General features: G+C 46.9%; 2 protein-coding genes and 1 long non-coding RNA gene across 4 annotated transcripts; 2 read left to right on the forward strand and 1 right to left on the reverse strand.

The window, feature by feature from the left end:
* The first annotated feature begins 882 nt into the window (after positions 1-882).
* LOC120644248 (tetrapyrrole-binding protein, chloroplastic-like) lies at positions 883-2,040 on the forward strand. Its single transcript, XM_039920830.1, has one exon. The coding sequence runs from the start codon at positions 1,069-1,071 to the stop codon at positions 1,873-1,875; it is 807 nt and encodes a 268-aa protein (XP_039776764.1). The 5' UTR covers positions 883-1,068; the 3' UTR covers positions 1,876-2,040.
* On the reverse strand, positions 1,006-10,431 carry LOC120644247. Of its 2 annotated transcripts, none has more exons than XM_039920828.1 (11): positions 10,230-10,431; positions 9,381-9,457; positions 9,206-9,281; positions 9,037-9,109; positions 8,931-8,960; positions 8,775-8,836; positions 8,558-8,622; positions 7,800-7,857; positions 7,627-7,713; positions 4,685-4,778; positions 1,006-2,624 (listed from the first exon to the last, which is right to left on the reverse strand). In XM_039920828.1, the coding sequence occupies exons 1-11, from the start codon at positions 10,328-10,330 to the stop codon at positions 2,532-2,534; spliced, it is 816 nt and encodes a 271-aa protein (XP_039776762.1). In that variant the 5' UTR covers positions 10,331-10,431; the 3' UTR covers positions 1,006-2,531. The 2 variants fall into 2 exon arrangements, with proteins under 2 accessions (XP_039776762.1, XP_039776763.1); XM_039920829.1 differs by having other exon boundaries at positions 2,078-2,624; positions 8,770-8,836; positions 8,909-8,960; positions 10,230-10,417.
* LOC120644249 lies at positions 3,332-15,091 on the forward strand. The gene is made up of 3 exons (XR_005663541.1): positions 3,332-3,841; positions 14,152-14,234; positions 14,315-15,091. It is a non-coding gene; the product is annotated as an uncharacterized LOC120644249 (long non-coding RNA).
* The last annotated feature ends 383 nt before the right edge of the window (positions 15,092-15,474 follow it).

Raw genomic sequence — 15,474 nt, forward strand, 5'->3', positions numbered from 1 at the left:
GAAACTTCCACTGTAAAAAAAAGACCTAAGAAACTTCCTAACCCCCAAACATCATCTTGATTCTTCTGTCATGTTAATTGAGGTTTGTTACCATTGTTCTTCCAAGAATAGGTCCAGACACGCAAAGCCTTTTCACGTTTCTGCGTGTTTGATGTGCTGCAAAAGTCATTAAGATGAGGATTATCTGAATAACCAAAACCCAGGGCAAATGAAACACTACACATCAGCATCATTGTTCATACATCTTGAAGTAATTCAACCGCAAACAAATGTGATTCGCAATAGGGCTAGGCATTCCTGTTGTTTTAAGGTTTGCATGACATTTTCTAAAGAATTTTCTGTTGGTTGCTGTCGTTTTTGAATGGAACGGACAAAATAACAACAGACCCAAATTCTAGTGGTACTAAATGGTTTGCGCCTAGTAGAGTGCAACTGTATTGCAGGAAGAATAAGAACAGAAAAAAAGAGAGAAAGAACTAAAACCAGAAATTGAAATTTCTAGGGAAACTTTAACGTTGAACAAAATGATAGTAACAATTATAGAAAAAAAGAAGAGAAGTAGAACAGGAAATCGAAATTTCTCCGAAAAAAATATGTAGACTCATATTTATATTTGTTATTTCAATCGGATTCAGATGGTTAAAATAACTAAATTAAACAGTATGATAGCATGATTTGGATACCAGTTTTGGGGGGGGGGGGGGGGGGGGTGGCGCACAACATATCAGAACTGTTCTGTGGACTCGGCCTACGCACCCCATCCTCACCTCCTTGGCATATCCCTGCTGCGTAGCCAGTATCCTCATCTCACCCAGAATCCACCAATCACAGCCCTCCTTTGCATTCTCTTCCAGATGCACCCCCTACAAAACCACCACCAAAATCTCTCACAACCCCTGACATATATCACAAGTTCACAACAAAAGTCACACACATACACAACACACTCTCAATTCTCCACACCACACGACCACCAGCTCAGCTCTCAGTAAACCCCGTCCACTCCTTTATCATCGTCTCCCTCTCATATCCCTTCCCTCCATTCTCATCTCAGTCCTCCTGCCATCAATGGCGAATGCTTCTCTCCAATCCTTTCTTCTTCCCCAACACCACTCTTTCGTCAACGCTGGCGGCAGCCATGACAGCTCCCCATCTGCTCTACTGAAGCTCTCTAACAACAGCGGCAGCATTTCCTTCAGGCTCTACTCCAACACCTCCCCTTCGGTGACCACAACTTCGACTGCCAACTCATCAGCTCCGACTCCAGTCACCCCTGCCGCAGCAGCAGACTCGCCACCCTCCCCCTCCATAGACCTGCTTGGTCGCCAGCTCGCAGCAAGGGACTACCGCCAAGCCGATGACACCACCCGGGCGCTCCTCATCGAGCTCGCGGGGGAGTCTGCAGGGCGGCGAGGGTACGTCTTCTTCTCTGAGGTCCAGTTCATCTCCACCGAGGACCTCCGCACCATTGACAAGCTCTGGAAGGAGCACAGCAATGGCAAGTTTGGGTACAGCGTTCAGCGGCGGCTTTGGGAGAAGTCACGGCGTGACTTCACCCGCTTCTTCATCAAGGTTGGCTGGATGAAGAAGCTAGACACCGAGATAGAGCAGTACAACTACAGGGCATTTCCTGATGAGTTCATTTGGGAGATGAAGGATGACACACCTGAAGGTCACCTGCCGCTCACCAATGCCCTCAGGGGGACACAACTGCTAGGGAACATCCTCACCCACCCGGCCTTCGAGGAAGAGGGCCAGGAAAATGAAGCCGCAGCAGAGGAGAGTGCTACAGCTGCTGGTCAGAGCAAAGATGATAACAAAGGGAGGGACAGACCAAAGTTTATGAAAGATTTCAAGCCTAACTACTCCTTTTGAGGCTGGAAAAAAAGGCATGGGAGTCTGTGATGCAGAGATGCTGGCATGATGTAATTGATTTAAAAGAACATGTATCTGTAGTTTTATTTGTCTTACTTTCTTCAACATGCATGAGAACTTGTGCAATATATTATGAATATAATTGGTTCAGGTGTTTGCTCTGCACATGAATGATGCTTGCAGACAAGAAAGAGAAACAGCCTGCACAGGACAGCCACAAATATAAATTATGAGGAAAGTATGGATACAATGCGTCTTGCAGTCGATGGTATGTACATAGAGCAACGCATTACCAATGTTGCATACATTTTCATTCAGCAGGCAACATCCTACCAAATATCATGCAAAGATTTGCAGGTACCCCATTTCCTTTGCATCCACGATCCTGCTCGAAAGTAGGATGTTTGTGTTGAGGGCTTGTAGCAACCAGTATGCAGAATGGTTGTTCATCATGGAGATGATGGAGAATCAGTGGTTTTCAGCTTATCATCTCCACTTGTTTCGCGTCCATTGAGTGTGAGTGTGACTAACGTGAGAAAACCTACTTTGTTCATATCTTGGCAATTAAATGAGTCTAACTCTAAAGCATGAAAGAAGCTTTTGCAGGGAAAACTATCTCTACTGTCTTATGTGTGTCACATTACTTTTTTTCCTTCTCATGCACATGGACAGAGCCTCCGGGTATGTTGATGTGAACCATCACATGTGAGCCGCTCATCCATCTGCATATATAAGCATGCTCCTGGATTCTGAAATAGAAGCCAAACAGAAGTCAGATCCACATTTTAACTGTGACTATTTTATGTTTATATGCACAACATCAACACAACCACAATAGAAAAATTCAAGTCAATAGGCAGTACAGGCATTCCCTCATGCAGCATTGAGAGCTGAACTTCTTCAATCCCTAATGCTACTAAACTGAGCATTTAACTGGGATCCAATGCACAGATATCATAAGCAAGGAGTCCACTGAAATTCTGAACTATTTCAACTAAAATATAGAAGACAAACAGCTAAATATCAGGCATCTAATTAGCATAGCATGAATATCAGGAGCCTTTCATTGTGGAAACAAACAACAATGACAACAATATGTAAGATTCCTTTCAGAAGGTATCGGACAAAAAAGATGAAAGAAGAGGCATGTAACAAGACGACTTAGGTGGCTTTGAGGACTGATGCTGCTGCAACAATTTTTCTCAAAACTAGTCTAATAAATTTATCATAAATCCATCAAATCTTTTAATATATCCACACCCCACTCTCATGTGAATTTCTAGATCTTGTATCCAATGCCATTTGATATTCCAAATAGATGATTTTGGTGCTGACTCAACTTTGTCAGTGTCAAAGCAGAGAAATGATGATATCTGAAAGATAATAAGTTTAAGCATATAAAGTATGTTAAAACCAAAGCTGAATTTGTTCAGATGTATTCAATAAGGCAGTGGAAAGCATCAGGTTGGTGAAATTAGGGATGGCGTGATGAATGATGAATTTTAAGCCATGTTATACAGTCGTCCGACTAATCGCGATTAGTCGCGATTAGTCGACCTTATCGCTCCGCTGGCTTCGATAAGTGAAACGACTAGCTTTTGTCGATCAAATGTCTGATCGTCCGACTAATCGTCGCCTAATCGCGATTAGTCGTCCGACTAGCTACTTGGACGATCAGGCCAAAACCAAAAGATGTCCAGCAGACCAGCACTCCAGCCCGCCGCCCGTACTGGGCTCAATTAGGCCCATTAGCTACTTGCTGGTTGCCTGCTGCCCTGGTTTAGTTGTGTTCTTTTTAAATTTTGAATTACTTGCTCACTTGCTGTAATGCTGTTACATATTTAATTTCAGCTACTGACTTCAGTTTTTCTCTTTGTAATTACAGTTTCAGCAGCAGAACAGCAAGGATATGGAGTGTGGGACAAGATTATGGAGTTTTGGACAGTTCAAACATCAAATCTCACAAGTAAGTGTCACCAAACTGACTATCATTGTGGTGTTCCTGCTTGCTATATAGTATATAAGTACATATACATGTACATATATGTTGTGGGATATATAGGACGACTATAGCGACGACTAGGACCGACTAGGGTCGACTAATCGACCTGATCGACGACTAGTCGCGACTAGTCGCCTTATCGGTGCCATGGCGACTAGGTTCGACTAGACGACTGTATAACATTGATTTTAAGAGGTGAGAAGTTTGTCAACTCCCAAAAGTTTTATGTAACGATACTCTTCAGATGGACAAGGATCACCTTGTGCAGATAAACAGATTGGAAGCCAAGTAATCTCTTTAATCAAGAGTATGTATTGCAATTAGGAAGTTAGGATCGTATCGAAGTTCCCATTTATAGTTGACTTGAGGGTCAAAATATCTCCCTCTATATAAAGTGAGGGATATGCCATGGTTCAGGTTAATTGTGGAGAAGCAAAGGGCTTAGCCCCTTCAGCCCTCAGCTCTCCAGACTCTGCTGTAACCTGTAAGCTGGGTTTCCATGGCCAGCACATTCTCCCCTCATCCCTCCTAAATTCCTAAGCAATAGCACGTTAGTTAGTTTGCTGACTATTTTTCAGAAATTGGCATAAGTGCAGCATATCTAATAGCAGTTTGAAGTATGGGAATAAACAGAATAACCAGAAGAGTACACAAAATATCCTATCCCATATAATCTGAGCTGTGAAAGCTTCGATTTTATAGATCAAATCTTTTAACAGTCTGCATGTGGTGAAACTGCTAAAGATGAAAATGAGATAAACAATAGTCCAAGAATTAAAAAATAGCAAATCCAAATAGTATTCTTACCAAGCTGGTCGGAGCTTCAACAACAACTTCAGCAGGCTGATATGGTCCAAGACTGTGAAAGCAGCCGCTTTTGCATCTCATATATTTCTGCAAACTGATTTGAACAATTGAGCACAAACGATCAGTATCCTGCATGAATGTATGAAAAGAAAACATACACACAGAGAAACACGAATATTGCTCCATTTTGTATTAGCTAATTTCCACCAAGAAAAGTTCCCTTGGGATGATGGTGTAACATGAATGAGTTTATTGACCATCAAGTGAGGATCTATTTTCACAGCAAGCTGCCAAGCTAACACAAATAATCATAAACAAGAACAAATACTTCCTATCATGAAAGACCTACTAACAATTGATAACATAACAAGGGTATACAAGATCCAGATGAGCTGCACAGCTAATTTGCCTGATAATTTATATTACAATATTACTGACACTGCTCGTGCTAGCTTAAAAAAAGTTATGTCTTCTTTACACTAGAGCCAGACGTACCCTTCAATTTAAGCATGGGTCTTATATGAAATTATCTCATGCAGGTAACAATGAAATAAATTTACACAGATTGTACACAAAATAGGCTAACAGCTAGTAGATGACCAAAAAGACAATGCACTCAGACAGTCAGTCAGGGAACAAAAAATTCACGCAAAGGAGCACCAAAAAAAACTTCCTGATGAGGTGCCTACAGGAAAAACAACTGATGTGTCAAGATTTAAATTCAAACTGGTTCGCTTGTGCCCAGGTTAAATTTATATCGCATCAGTTCTGGGCCAGTATCTTGTCTAATCCTCCAGTCTTCCCCCTATCCTTTCAGTTTCAAGTAAAAGCTTATGTTGACCCTAGTCAAAATTCATATTCAACTTAGGGTACTGCCATTTGTATCGGGGAGGTGCCTTACCCCCCAAATCTTTGTACTCTATATATACTGCCCAAGGGGTTCAATGCAATACATCGATCACATTATACGCATCCTACTTTTCTACATGGTACCACAGGGTCACGATCCTGTGAACTAAGTAGGCTTCCGCTACCGCCGCCGCTGCCGCCGCGCCGTCCCCGGGTAGATCGATCCACTGAGGGCAGTGCCCTCGTAGGATTCCCGGCGGATCTCTCTGATTTGCCGTGACTGTCTCCGTCAAGCACAACAAGGGGACCTACCTCACCACAGGATTCGTCGCCAGCACCGCCGTCTTCACCTCCCCCGTCGAGCGCCCCGCTGGCCACGTGCCCCCCATCTACTCCTCCAATGCCGTCGCCACCCTCGTTGCAATTTGCGCCATCGCCACCCCTGTTCTAAGCGCGACTTGGCTACACCTGCGTGACTCCGTGGCTGCAAAGGAGAACCATGGGGCCGCCGCCGCCGCAAGATCGAGGGCGCCCGATGGTCGTGCACCGCCCTTCTTCCGCTGGTCTAGCCGCTCCACCTACGACTGTGGATAGACCCGCCCGGGTGGCAGCTCAGCTCTGGTAGCGCACCTGCCTGGCCCCGCTCCACCGCCGTAGCCGGCGGACTGCAGCGCCGTGGGAGCTCCGCCCTTCCCCGCCGGCTCTCTCTCCTCCGGTTGTAGGCCTCCGTGCGGCTGGAGCAGAGGTGCCACTCGGACCCGCACCCAGTACCGTCGAACTCGGCTTGACGGGCCTCGTCACTGACCGGCGTCGGCTCCCTGACCGCCTCGGCTCGTCCCCGACCGGCGACAGGGCAGAGGGAAGGGAGGGACATTCGCTAGGTGCACCCGAGATGTACCCATGGTCCTCCTGCTGCTGTTTTTTTCTGAACAGAGATTGGTTTGCGTCATCTGCCGTTCGTCGTCGCTCCATTGTCGACACTCCCAAAGACGAGGTTGTCGTCACGCCCTCCTAGGCTACAGCGCGATGCTCGTGGTCAAGCCATAATCGCCGATGTCGCCGTCTTTTCTGGTAGTGGTGCCATCTGCTGCGGGTCCTCGTCAGCTGGCACTCGATCCGAGTCCGCGCCTACTGTCGTTTTCACGCGAGCACCACTGCCGATGTTATTGAAGGAAGATGCTCGAGCACTTTTCAGCTGCCTGTATACCATCGCCATCCACCGCTCACCATCCCTCTACTATCATCGGAAAGAAGCTGCTGATTTGTGTACGCGTGCCGTTGTTGACACTTCGGATCCGTGCTCTCCTCCACAGCTTTGACCGCATCCACCTCGACCTCGGCTACTTCAGCACTAAAGGGCTATCATCTGCATGAGCTACTCCAGTCGAAGCATTTGCACCGGCATTCTGACTGCGGGGGATATCTCCATTCTTCTCCAGTCTGTCCGTTCGTGTTGCTACCGCTATGACTGCAGGGGGACGTTAGAGTATATTTGGTAGGTTAGGATATGTAATCCCGGACGTTAGAGTATATTTGGTAGGTTAGGGTACGTAATCCCGGACTGTCATATGTATCGGGGAGGTGACTTACCCCCCAAGTCTTTGTACTCTATATATATACTTCCCAAGGGGCTCAATACAATACATCGATCACATTATACGCATCCTACTTTCCTACACCTCTGACGCAATGAAAATGGAACTTGCGGCATCACTAGTCAGCTAAACAGCAAATGTTATAGTATGGCATGTGTGTCATTTGCAGTTTGAGGATAATTGACTGTATTGTAACAAGGGAACGTATCAGGTGCAAACCAATCTCCGTGCAAACTATGAAAGCTTTAATCTAGGTCATCGGATCATAATCCAATGGGCATGGGAGATTGGGTAGTTTTACAATCTGGACCCGTTCTTGGATTGGGTAATCACATTTTTGCCAATCTCCCCTCCCACCCCTCTGCGCCCCTCCCCTTGGATGTTGATCCGATGGCTCAGATTGAAGTTTTCATAATTTGCATGGAGAGGTTGGTTTGCACCTGATATGTTCCCATTGTAACAATGGCATGTCATTGAAGATAATCAAATTGGACTTACATCTCACATTTGTTCAGGACAGAGAGCCTGCTCGGAACACATGACTGTCCTCTTACTTTGCAAACCAAGCTGCAAGATTCTCCTGGCCTAAAATTCATTTAGTTTTTCATAAAGCAGTTCCTAGGTGCTCATTCACACTAAAGAAATATGTGCTTGAAGTGGAAAGGCCTTACCTTCCTACTACGACATTAATACCCAACAACTTTGATACAGAACTAGATTCAGTTGATCCTGCAGAATATATACACTCCACGATCACTTCCAATCATATAATTCAAAACAATGCATCATGGGCACTACTAATGGACTAATGCACAGAAAGGTACCAGATTGTGAGTGGAGCTGTTAGCAGACTGTCCAAATTTAGTCAAGATAATAGGGGAAGATCTCATCACTATCAAAGTTCTCAAGCATCATTTATAAAGACAATAATTTTTTTAGAACAAATAAAGACAATAAGTTAATAGACAGACTTGCCCCTCCAATGATTCCAGGCCATAGATAGGTTACATATTTCAAGTATGGCTAATGCTGCTACTTTGGTGAAGAGGCCAAGAGATGGCTTGTCAAAAGCCCATTGCCAAAGCAATGTGGCCCTACCTGTATCGAGATAAATCTCTACTTATGGCTCATGTCCGAGTACCTTCAAGCTTCAATGCAGCTGAATCAAAATATTTGAAACTCAAAGCAGGTAAACTAGAATGGGCTTGCTTCCACTCCTAGTGGGGATTTGGATGTTTCAAAATATTAATATGCACATGAATATGAACCCCAAGGGGAGAGACTATTAGTGTTTGCTTAAATAATTCAGTACTACCAGTAATAAGCTGAGAACATGGTAGTTTAGATCTACCAGTAATGATCTGTGAACTTGTTGCAACTGAAGTTGAATTATAACCAAGAAATACAATTCATAGTATGTATTTCGTACCTGAAGAATTTTGCTGCACGGAAAAACAATGATGGAAGTCGCTGGCGTAGGCATTTTCCATGAACCTTGTAAAATGGAAAGAGCAACTTAGTTAGACTGATGTTGTAACTAACATTAAAAATCATGAAACTGCCACAACCCCTTGTTGTAGGCAAACCAAGCAAGGTATGCCCTAAGTAAAAGTATTGTTGTATCGGTACTCTGGGGGGCACAGTACCACACTTGCAGAGCTATGGCGGCATCTTCCCATGCAGAAATCAAAAACATTTGTGTATGTTCCTGGACAATACTAACTGTAAACTTCATTCATCATATTAAAAATTCACCAATTAATAACTTCAACCATTTTACCAGCAGTAACTGGCTTGGCTACCTTCAGCTTCAGCACATCTTCTTTCTTGGTCTGTCACGGCAAGTAAAAAAATTATGAAACAATTCATTTTTGTATTCCAGACCTGGTACTACTGGATAGGAATTACCTTAGAAGGATTCAAACAGCAAGAAACACAATATTCATAAGAGTTGCAGCACTGTAAATCATGTTTGCAGCCCCTGGATTATGTCATGAAGACTTATGTCAGGTTGACAGGGTTAACCAGTTCAGATGGAGTGCTGCATATAAGATGCAATGGAAGATAGGAAACCCACTGGCAGGAAAAGCGGTCCGCTGTTGTTGGGCAACAGTGAGACCATGGATTGATTGAAAGTGCAGAGCATACATAACCTACAAAGGGAAGTGTTTCATCGGTCAAAAATGGTTGAAAGATAGTGTAGCATTTACAGGAAAAATAATCTAAGCAAGACAAAGGAACAGGAGTATTGCCATTATCATCAGAGATCAGATGCCGTCCCTGAACAGTGCTTCGGCACATAATTGGTTCAACAAAGCCAATGTCCTTCCTGCACAATATTTAAAGGTCTGTCCTTATCTTTACTGATATATACACAGCAAAATAGCTCTCATCAGAATGACAAGAATGCCCCAATACGAGAACAATGCAATTCACTGATACCCATGCTGCCTTATGCAATGAAATTTTTTTCCTTGTCCCAGAAACAAGGTTAAAGCACGATATGATTACTGAACTAGCACCTAGTATCTAGCTAAATGCTTAATACCATTATAAAAAGGTGAAAGCCACTATATGGAAGTATTTCTCGTCAATCACCATCCCTTCGCCACTTTTATCTATCTGTCTGTCTTTCTCACTAGACTAATCTGCACTCCTCCCTTCCAAAATTTCATCTATCTTAAGTTCCATCATCCCCTTCTTCCAATCCTGCATGCCCCTCTACTAGTGGTTTGTAACATTGCACTCAAATCTAGCAGCCCAATGACATGATCACAGGACCCAACCAACCATGAAAACATTGACAGCGATTAGTGGCATTTACCTGTGTGTATTGGCATGGAAAGCTACTGTTTCTAATTGGTGGCCCTAACTTGAACAAATAGAACCCCGTTGAAGCATAACAATAAAAGCATCCTCACATCAACAGAATCAAGCTTGAGGTCCCAATCCGTGACTAAGTGAACCCTAAGTGGTCCAAAAACTCGCCTTATCTACGAAGAACCTTTTTCGTGCGACAGTCGAACTGACTGCGACGAGCAGGGAGAGCCGGGATTTGGGTCCTACCATAGCAAAGGCAGCAAGGGAAGTGCGGATCTCACCGGATACCGGAGACGGGGGTAGGTAAGAAGGCGAAGGCGGCGACCGCGATGGATACGGCGAGACGGAGGATCCGGCGGGGGAGGGGGCGCGGGCCAGCCATCCCGCCGGCGGGATCGGCGAGGCGGAAGGAATGAGGCCGGAGCGGCGGAAGGAGGACAGAGTCCGGAGGGTTCGAATTTTTTTATTTTAATCTAATATTTTAATAAATTTTCAAAAACTAGTCTTTTTTTTAAGCGCCAGGTGGCATGGCTCTAAAAATCACACCACATGCTTCGGTGCAATCGAGCTGCCACGCTCACACACGCTTCCCAGCAGGCCTGACATGACGAGGCTAAGTCGCGTCGTTTTGGCGCAACCGAGTCGTGCCATGCGCCATGACACAACTTACACAGATATACATACTCCAATCTCCAATTCAGTCTCCCCTCCCTACCCACCCGCCTCTCCTTGGCGGCGGCGACCGTCGCCTCCAGACCCCACCACGACCCACGGCTCCTGGCGGCTCCCCTCCCACAGTGATTTTTTTATTTTAATTCTTTTTAATCTAATATTTTAATAATACCCCGTACATATCTAAAATTTCAAGAACTAGCCCTTTTGGTCGCACTAAGCCCCGTGGCGCGACTCCTTGAAGTGTCACGCCACATGGTTCGGCGCGACCGAGCTGCCATGCTGACACGCGTATGCCAGCGGGCCTGATGTGGCAAGGCTGAGTCGCGCCACATACTTTGGCGCGACTGAGTCGCGCCATGCGCCGTGGCGCGACTCAGCCTAATACAGACCCACCTGACCAGCCTCTTCTTCCTCCTCCTCCCATTCTTTTTTCCACCACTCCCCACTCGACCTGACCTCCATGGCGCCGTCTCTCCCTCTTCGGTCTTCCCCTCTAGATCCACTTCATCCTCCACCCGATTCGAAGGGAAAACAAAGGAAAACTGATTCTTGAAGGTAACTCCTCCATTCTAACCGATTGGTTTTCCTCCATTTCGCAAATGGATTTTTAGGGTTTGAGTTGGTTAGGGTTTGAGACGGCGGGTCCAATTCGAGGCTGTGCGCGGGCCATTCTCTCGAGCAGATGTCGATTAAGGTCCCCATCTGTACGGTGCCGCCTCGCAATTGCTCTCCCGTTGCATTACCGTGGCATCGGTGGTGGCAGGGACTGGGAACTGTGCGGTGGTACCTGACGTGGCTTTCGAGTTGGGTTTGGGCGGCCGCGGTGTCCTGATTCGTTGTTCCTGATGGATACATGGATGGATCATGCATATATACCTTGCTTGCGATGCCTTCTCTCTATTCCTATCGATACCCAGCTGCTGCTGCTGCAGAGGTGATCTCTTTCACCTGCTGTTGCCTCTGTGTGCTGTGCTGTGATCTGCTCTACTCTGCCTTTGAATGTTCCTAGCCCTTCTGCTCCTCATCTCTCTTAGTTGAATTGAATCTGAAAGCTTGTGCCTCGATCTATTCTTGACGTAGGTGGTGGAGGTCCGTCGCATAGCCATCCCGCGACGAACACATCCTCGGACAACACCAGCGGTGGGCAAAGCAGCTCCAGGCCCCCAACGGCGTCAGGAAGCAGTGGAAGAGAGCGTCTTTTGTTGCACATGGATCTTGTTTATCTATCAAGCGCTACTGTAATTTGAATTATTCTTGTAGTGGACTTGTAATGTACACTTTGTGGTCATATATTGGTACTACTATTATTAGACGTGTAATGGACGACACTTTGTGCAATCGAGTATATTGTAATGTCCTATCAAACTGGTAATGTGATATCTATAATCTTGTGATTGGCAATCAAATATCTTGTCTTGCAAGGAGTCGGGTCATTTCCCTTGGCGCCAAAGTATCTTGAGCCAAATCTGGTCGGCACCAATGCGAGGGAGTCGTGCCATTTCTCTTAGCGTGACTAATTGGCGCGTAACTACCCTAGTCCAGATCTGGTCGGTGCTATCGTGTGGCGTGACTCCTGCTTCCCGAGGCCCCGGTCCACGACCACGCCCACCGAGCACGGCGCCAGCTGGAGCACCTTCTGGTTCACCAGCCAGAAGCAGTGGCCCGCGTCCATGCTCCCGTCCACCCGCTGCGCCTTGTGGAAGGGCAGCAGCACCAGCGCCGCCGTGGCGTCCTCGGCGCAGATGCAGATGTCGCTGTGCATGTCTGGGAACGACGACAGCGCCAGCAGCCACCGCACCCTCACGCCCCCGGGCCCGCCGCACTCCGCCTGGTACGCATCCAGCACCTCGCCGATACGCTTGCGCATCTCCGACACCTCCTCGTCCACCACCATAATGCCGTCGAAGCCCTTGCCCTTGACGATGGCCGCCGCTGTCTAGTCCGTCAGCTGCACCATGTCCACAGCGTAGGCGGCCAGCTCGCCGCCGCACCGCAGCGCCTCCATCAGGCAGACCAGCATCGACACGTCCTGTGGGCCGTGCAGCCCCACCAAGAGGCGGAGCTCCCCCGATGGGTCGTGGTGCTGCAGCCCCATCAGCCGCTACTGCACGCTGCGGCGGGACCCGGCAGCGACGGGAAGCGCAGGTGGCGGCGGCCGGCGGTGCCAAGGAGCCTAGCGAATGAGGGAAACAGGGAGAATACGACACGGGCTAGGGTTTTTTGTTGGGCCCATTTCAACTCGAACCCTACAAAAACCCTAACCAACTCAAACCCTAAAAATCTGCGAAATGGAGGAAAACCAATCAGTTAGAATTGATGAGTTACCTTCAAGGATCAGTTTCCCTTTGTTTCCCCTTCGAATCGGGTGGAGGATAGAGTGAATCTAGAGGGGGAGAGGGAGGGGCGACGCCATGGAGGTCGGGTCGAGTGGGGAGTGGAGGAAAAAAGAATGGGAGGAGGAGGAAGAGGAGGCTGGCCGGATGGGCCTGTATTAGGCTGAGTCGCGCCACGGCGCATGGCGCGACTCAGTCGCGCCAAAGCATGTGTCGCGACTCAGCCTTGCCACATCAGGCCCGCTGGCACACGCGCTGACAGCGTGGCAGCTCGGTCGCGCCGAAGCATATGGCGTGACCCTTCACGGAGCCGCGTCACGAGGCTTGACGCGACCAAAAGGGCTAGTTCTTGAAAATTTAGATCTGAACGGGCTATTATTAAAATATTAGATTAAAAAAGATTAAAATAAAAGAATTCTCCCACAGCCAAGTGGCCCGGCCCTCCTCGACGCCCCTCTGCCCGACGGTCGAGTGTCCTGGCCCTCCTAGACGCCTCCCTGCCCGATGGCCCCTGCATTCCGCCGGCTCCCCGCCTCCGACGCCCGAGCGGCCTGGCCTCCCCAGTGCTCCCCTGCATTCCAGGTGGCCCGTTGCCTACGAGGGCTGAGGGACCCGACCCTCACTGACGGCCCCTACATTCCGGCCGCGTGCCGCCTCTAACGGCTGTGTGGGCCGAGCATCCCCAACCCGATCCGTGAACCAAATTCGCCGCCTTGGCACGCTGCGTGGGTCCCCGCCTCCACGGATCTCAAGAGAGTGTCCTGCGCTGCCATTCCCCTGCTTGCCATTTGTCTGTGTGTCTAGTTCCACGTGGAGGGTGGATACTTGGACTCATAACATATTTATAGAGTAATCATGAAAGGACCTTGACTTTTATAGTAGCGAGATAACTCATGCAGAATGCTATTTTGATGTAAGAGTGAAGATAGAATGGTAACTACTCAATTTGGCATAATTGTTGTTAGGAATCATGCTAGGTTCATTGCTTTACACTGACAGTGATGGGCTTTTCACTTGGTTTGCTTGTTCTGGCTGGTTTACCTATGCTTAATGTTAGTTTTATATGATTGTCATTTGTAAAATGTTATATGCAATAAATAAAATGACGATGATTTATCTATGCAGCATTCCTCTAATATGACCTTATAGTCATTTATACTTTGTGGTCCTTGGTTCATTACTTTTTTGCATGTAGATGGAACAGCCTCCTTGCTACGCCTCCTGGATATGTTTTACGATGAGCGACACCGTGGCAAGATACATGAGGAGCGTACATAGGTGAACTTGTGATTGAATTTTTTTTGTCAAATCACTAATTCGATTTTAGTTGATTGTAAAGTTCAATGATATGTTTGTAGGTTTTGAAGCCTCTACGTTCCTGCCTTCACAAGCCTCTCACATGGAACGATTGGTATGCACCGTACCTCAAATGGGCTAGATTCCTCCCATTGGCATGGTTGGTCAAGGAAGGGCTCCCCAAGATGGACAATGCAGCTTTGATAGCACTTTGTAGACCGGTGGAGGCCTGAGACACACACATTCCACCTTCCCGCCAGTGAGATGACAGTTACACTACAAGATGTGGCCATGCTGTTTGGGCTTCGTATAGATGGCAGAGCCATGACCGGTACCATATCTCCAATTGGATGGAGAGATAGAGTGGAGTTGTTTGGAGTCCGCCCACCTAAACCACCAAAAGACACCAAGAACAAGAAGCCTACAGTAGTGACCTCAGCATGGATGGCGGAGCACTTTGGTACGCCACCTGCAGCTGATGCTCAGGAAGAGCTGGTTGCTAGGTTTGCCCGAGCGTGGCTATGGCAACTGGTCGCAGGGTTCCTATTCCCGAATTCCAGCGGGAACACAATCTCTTGGATGTGGCTAGAAATAATTGGTCAGGACTGGGACAACATTGGCACTTTCAACTGGGGGAATGCAACACTATTGGATGGTTGTACCGTCAAATGTGTGATGCTTGTAGGAGGAGTGGAAATAATGCAAACCTTGGCGGTTGTGCTTATCTATTGTAGTTGTGGATGTGGGAGCGCCTTCCTGTTGGCCGGCGGGAGCGGCATGCTCATGGGGTAAGTACATTATTTTCGATAATAGCTTGGCACTACTAGCGTATGATTTACATAACCTCATTATTTATTTGGGAAAATTGGTCTGGTACCATTGAAAGATCACCACACCCGTAAAATACCACTGAAAGATGACCACCCCGAACTGAAAGTACCATTCCGTCATCTTTCAGCAGCAACTTTATTAACCGGACAAAAATACCCCTAGACCGTTACCAGGCAAATGAAAACATAAAAATCAACTGCATAGCCTCAATTGACACCATTTGAACGCAATTCATGGCAACAAATGAACAAAATATGAACTAACACACGGAAATAGAAATATTTTCTTGTTCAACACATACACTAAATATTGTTTAATACATCATGCAACTAAAGAACAGGAGGTACTACTGCCCATCCAACACACTACATATTGTCATACACATCATGCA

Source organism: Panicum virgatum, chromosome 8K, assembly GCF_016808335.1.
Source record: "Panicum virgatum strain AP13 chromosome 8K, P.virgatum_v5, whole genome shotgun sequence".
In the NCBI taxonomy this organism is placed as follows: domain Eukaryota; kingdom Viridiplantae; phylum Streptophyta; class Magnoliopsida; order Poales; family Poaceae; genus Panicum; species Panicum virgatum.

Excerpts from the sequence above, each read along its gene's own strand:
- LOC120644247 (XM_039920829.1), bottom strand. The coding sequence starts at position 10,330 with ATGGCTGGCCCGCGCCCCCTCCCCCGCCGGATCCTCCGTCTCGCCGTA. Across the intron at positions 8,623-8,769 it reads AGCTCTGCAAGTGTGGTACT|GTTCATGGAAAATGCCTACG; the intron begins GTGCCCCCCAGA and ends CCATTTTACAAG. Across the intron at positions 2,625-4,684 it reads TTGAAGCTCCGACCAGCTTG|AATCCAGGAGCATGCTTATA; the intron begins GTAAGAATACTA and ends CTTCTATTTCAG.
- LOC120644248 (XM_039920830.1), top strand. The coding sequence starts at position 1,069 with ATGGCGAATGCTTCTCTCCAATCCTTTCTTCTTCCCCAACACCACTCT.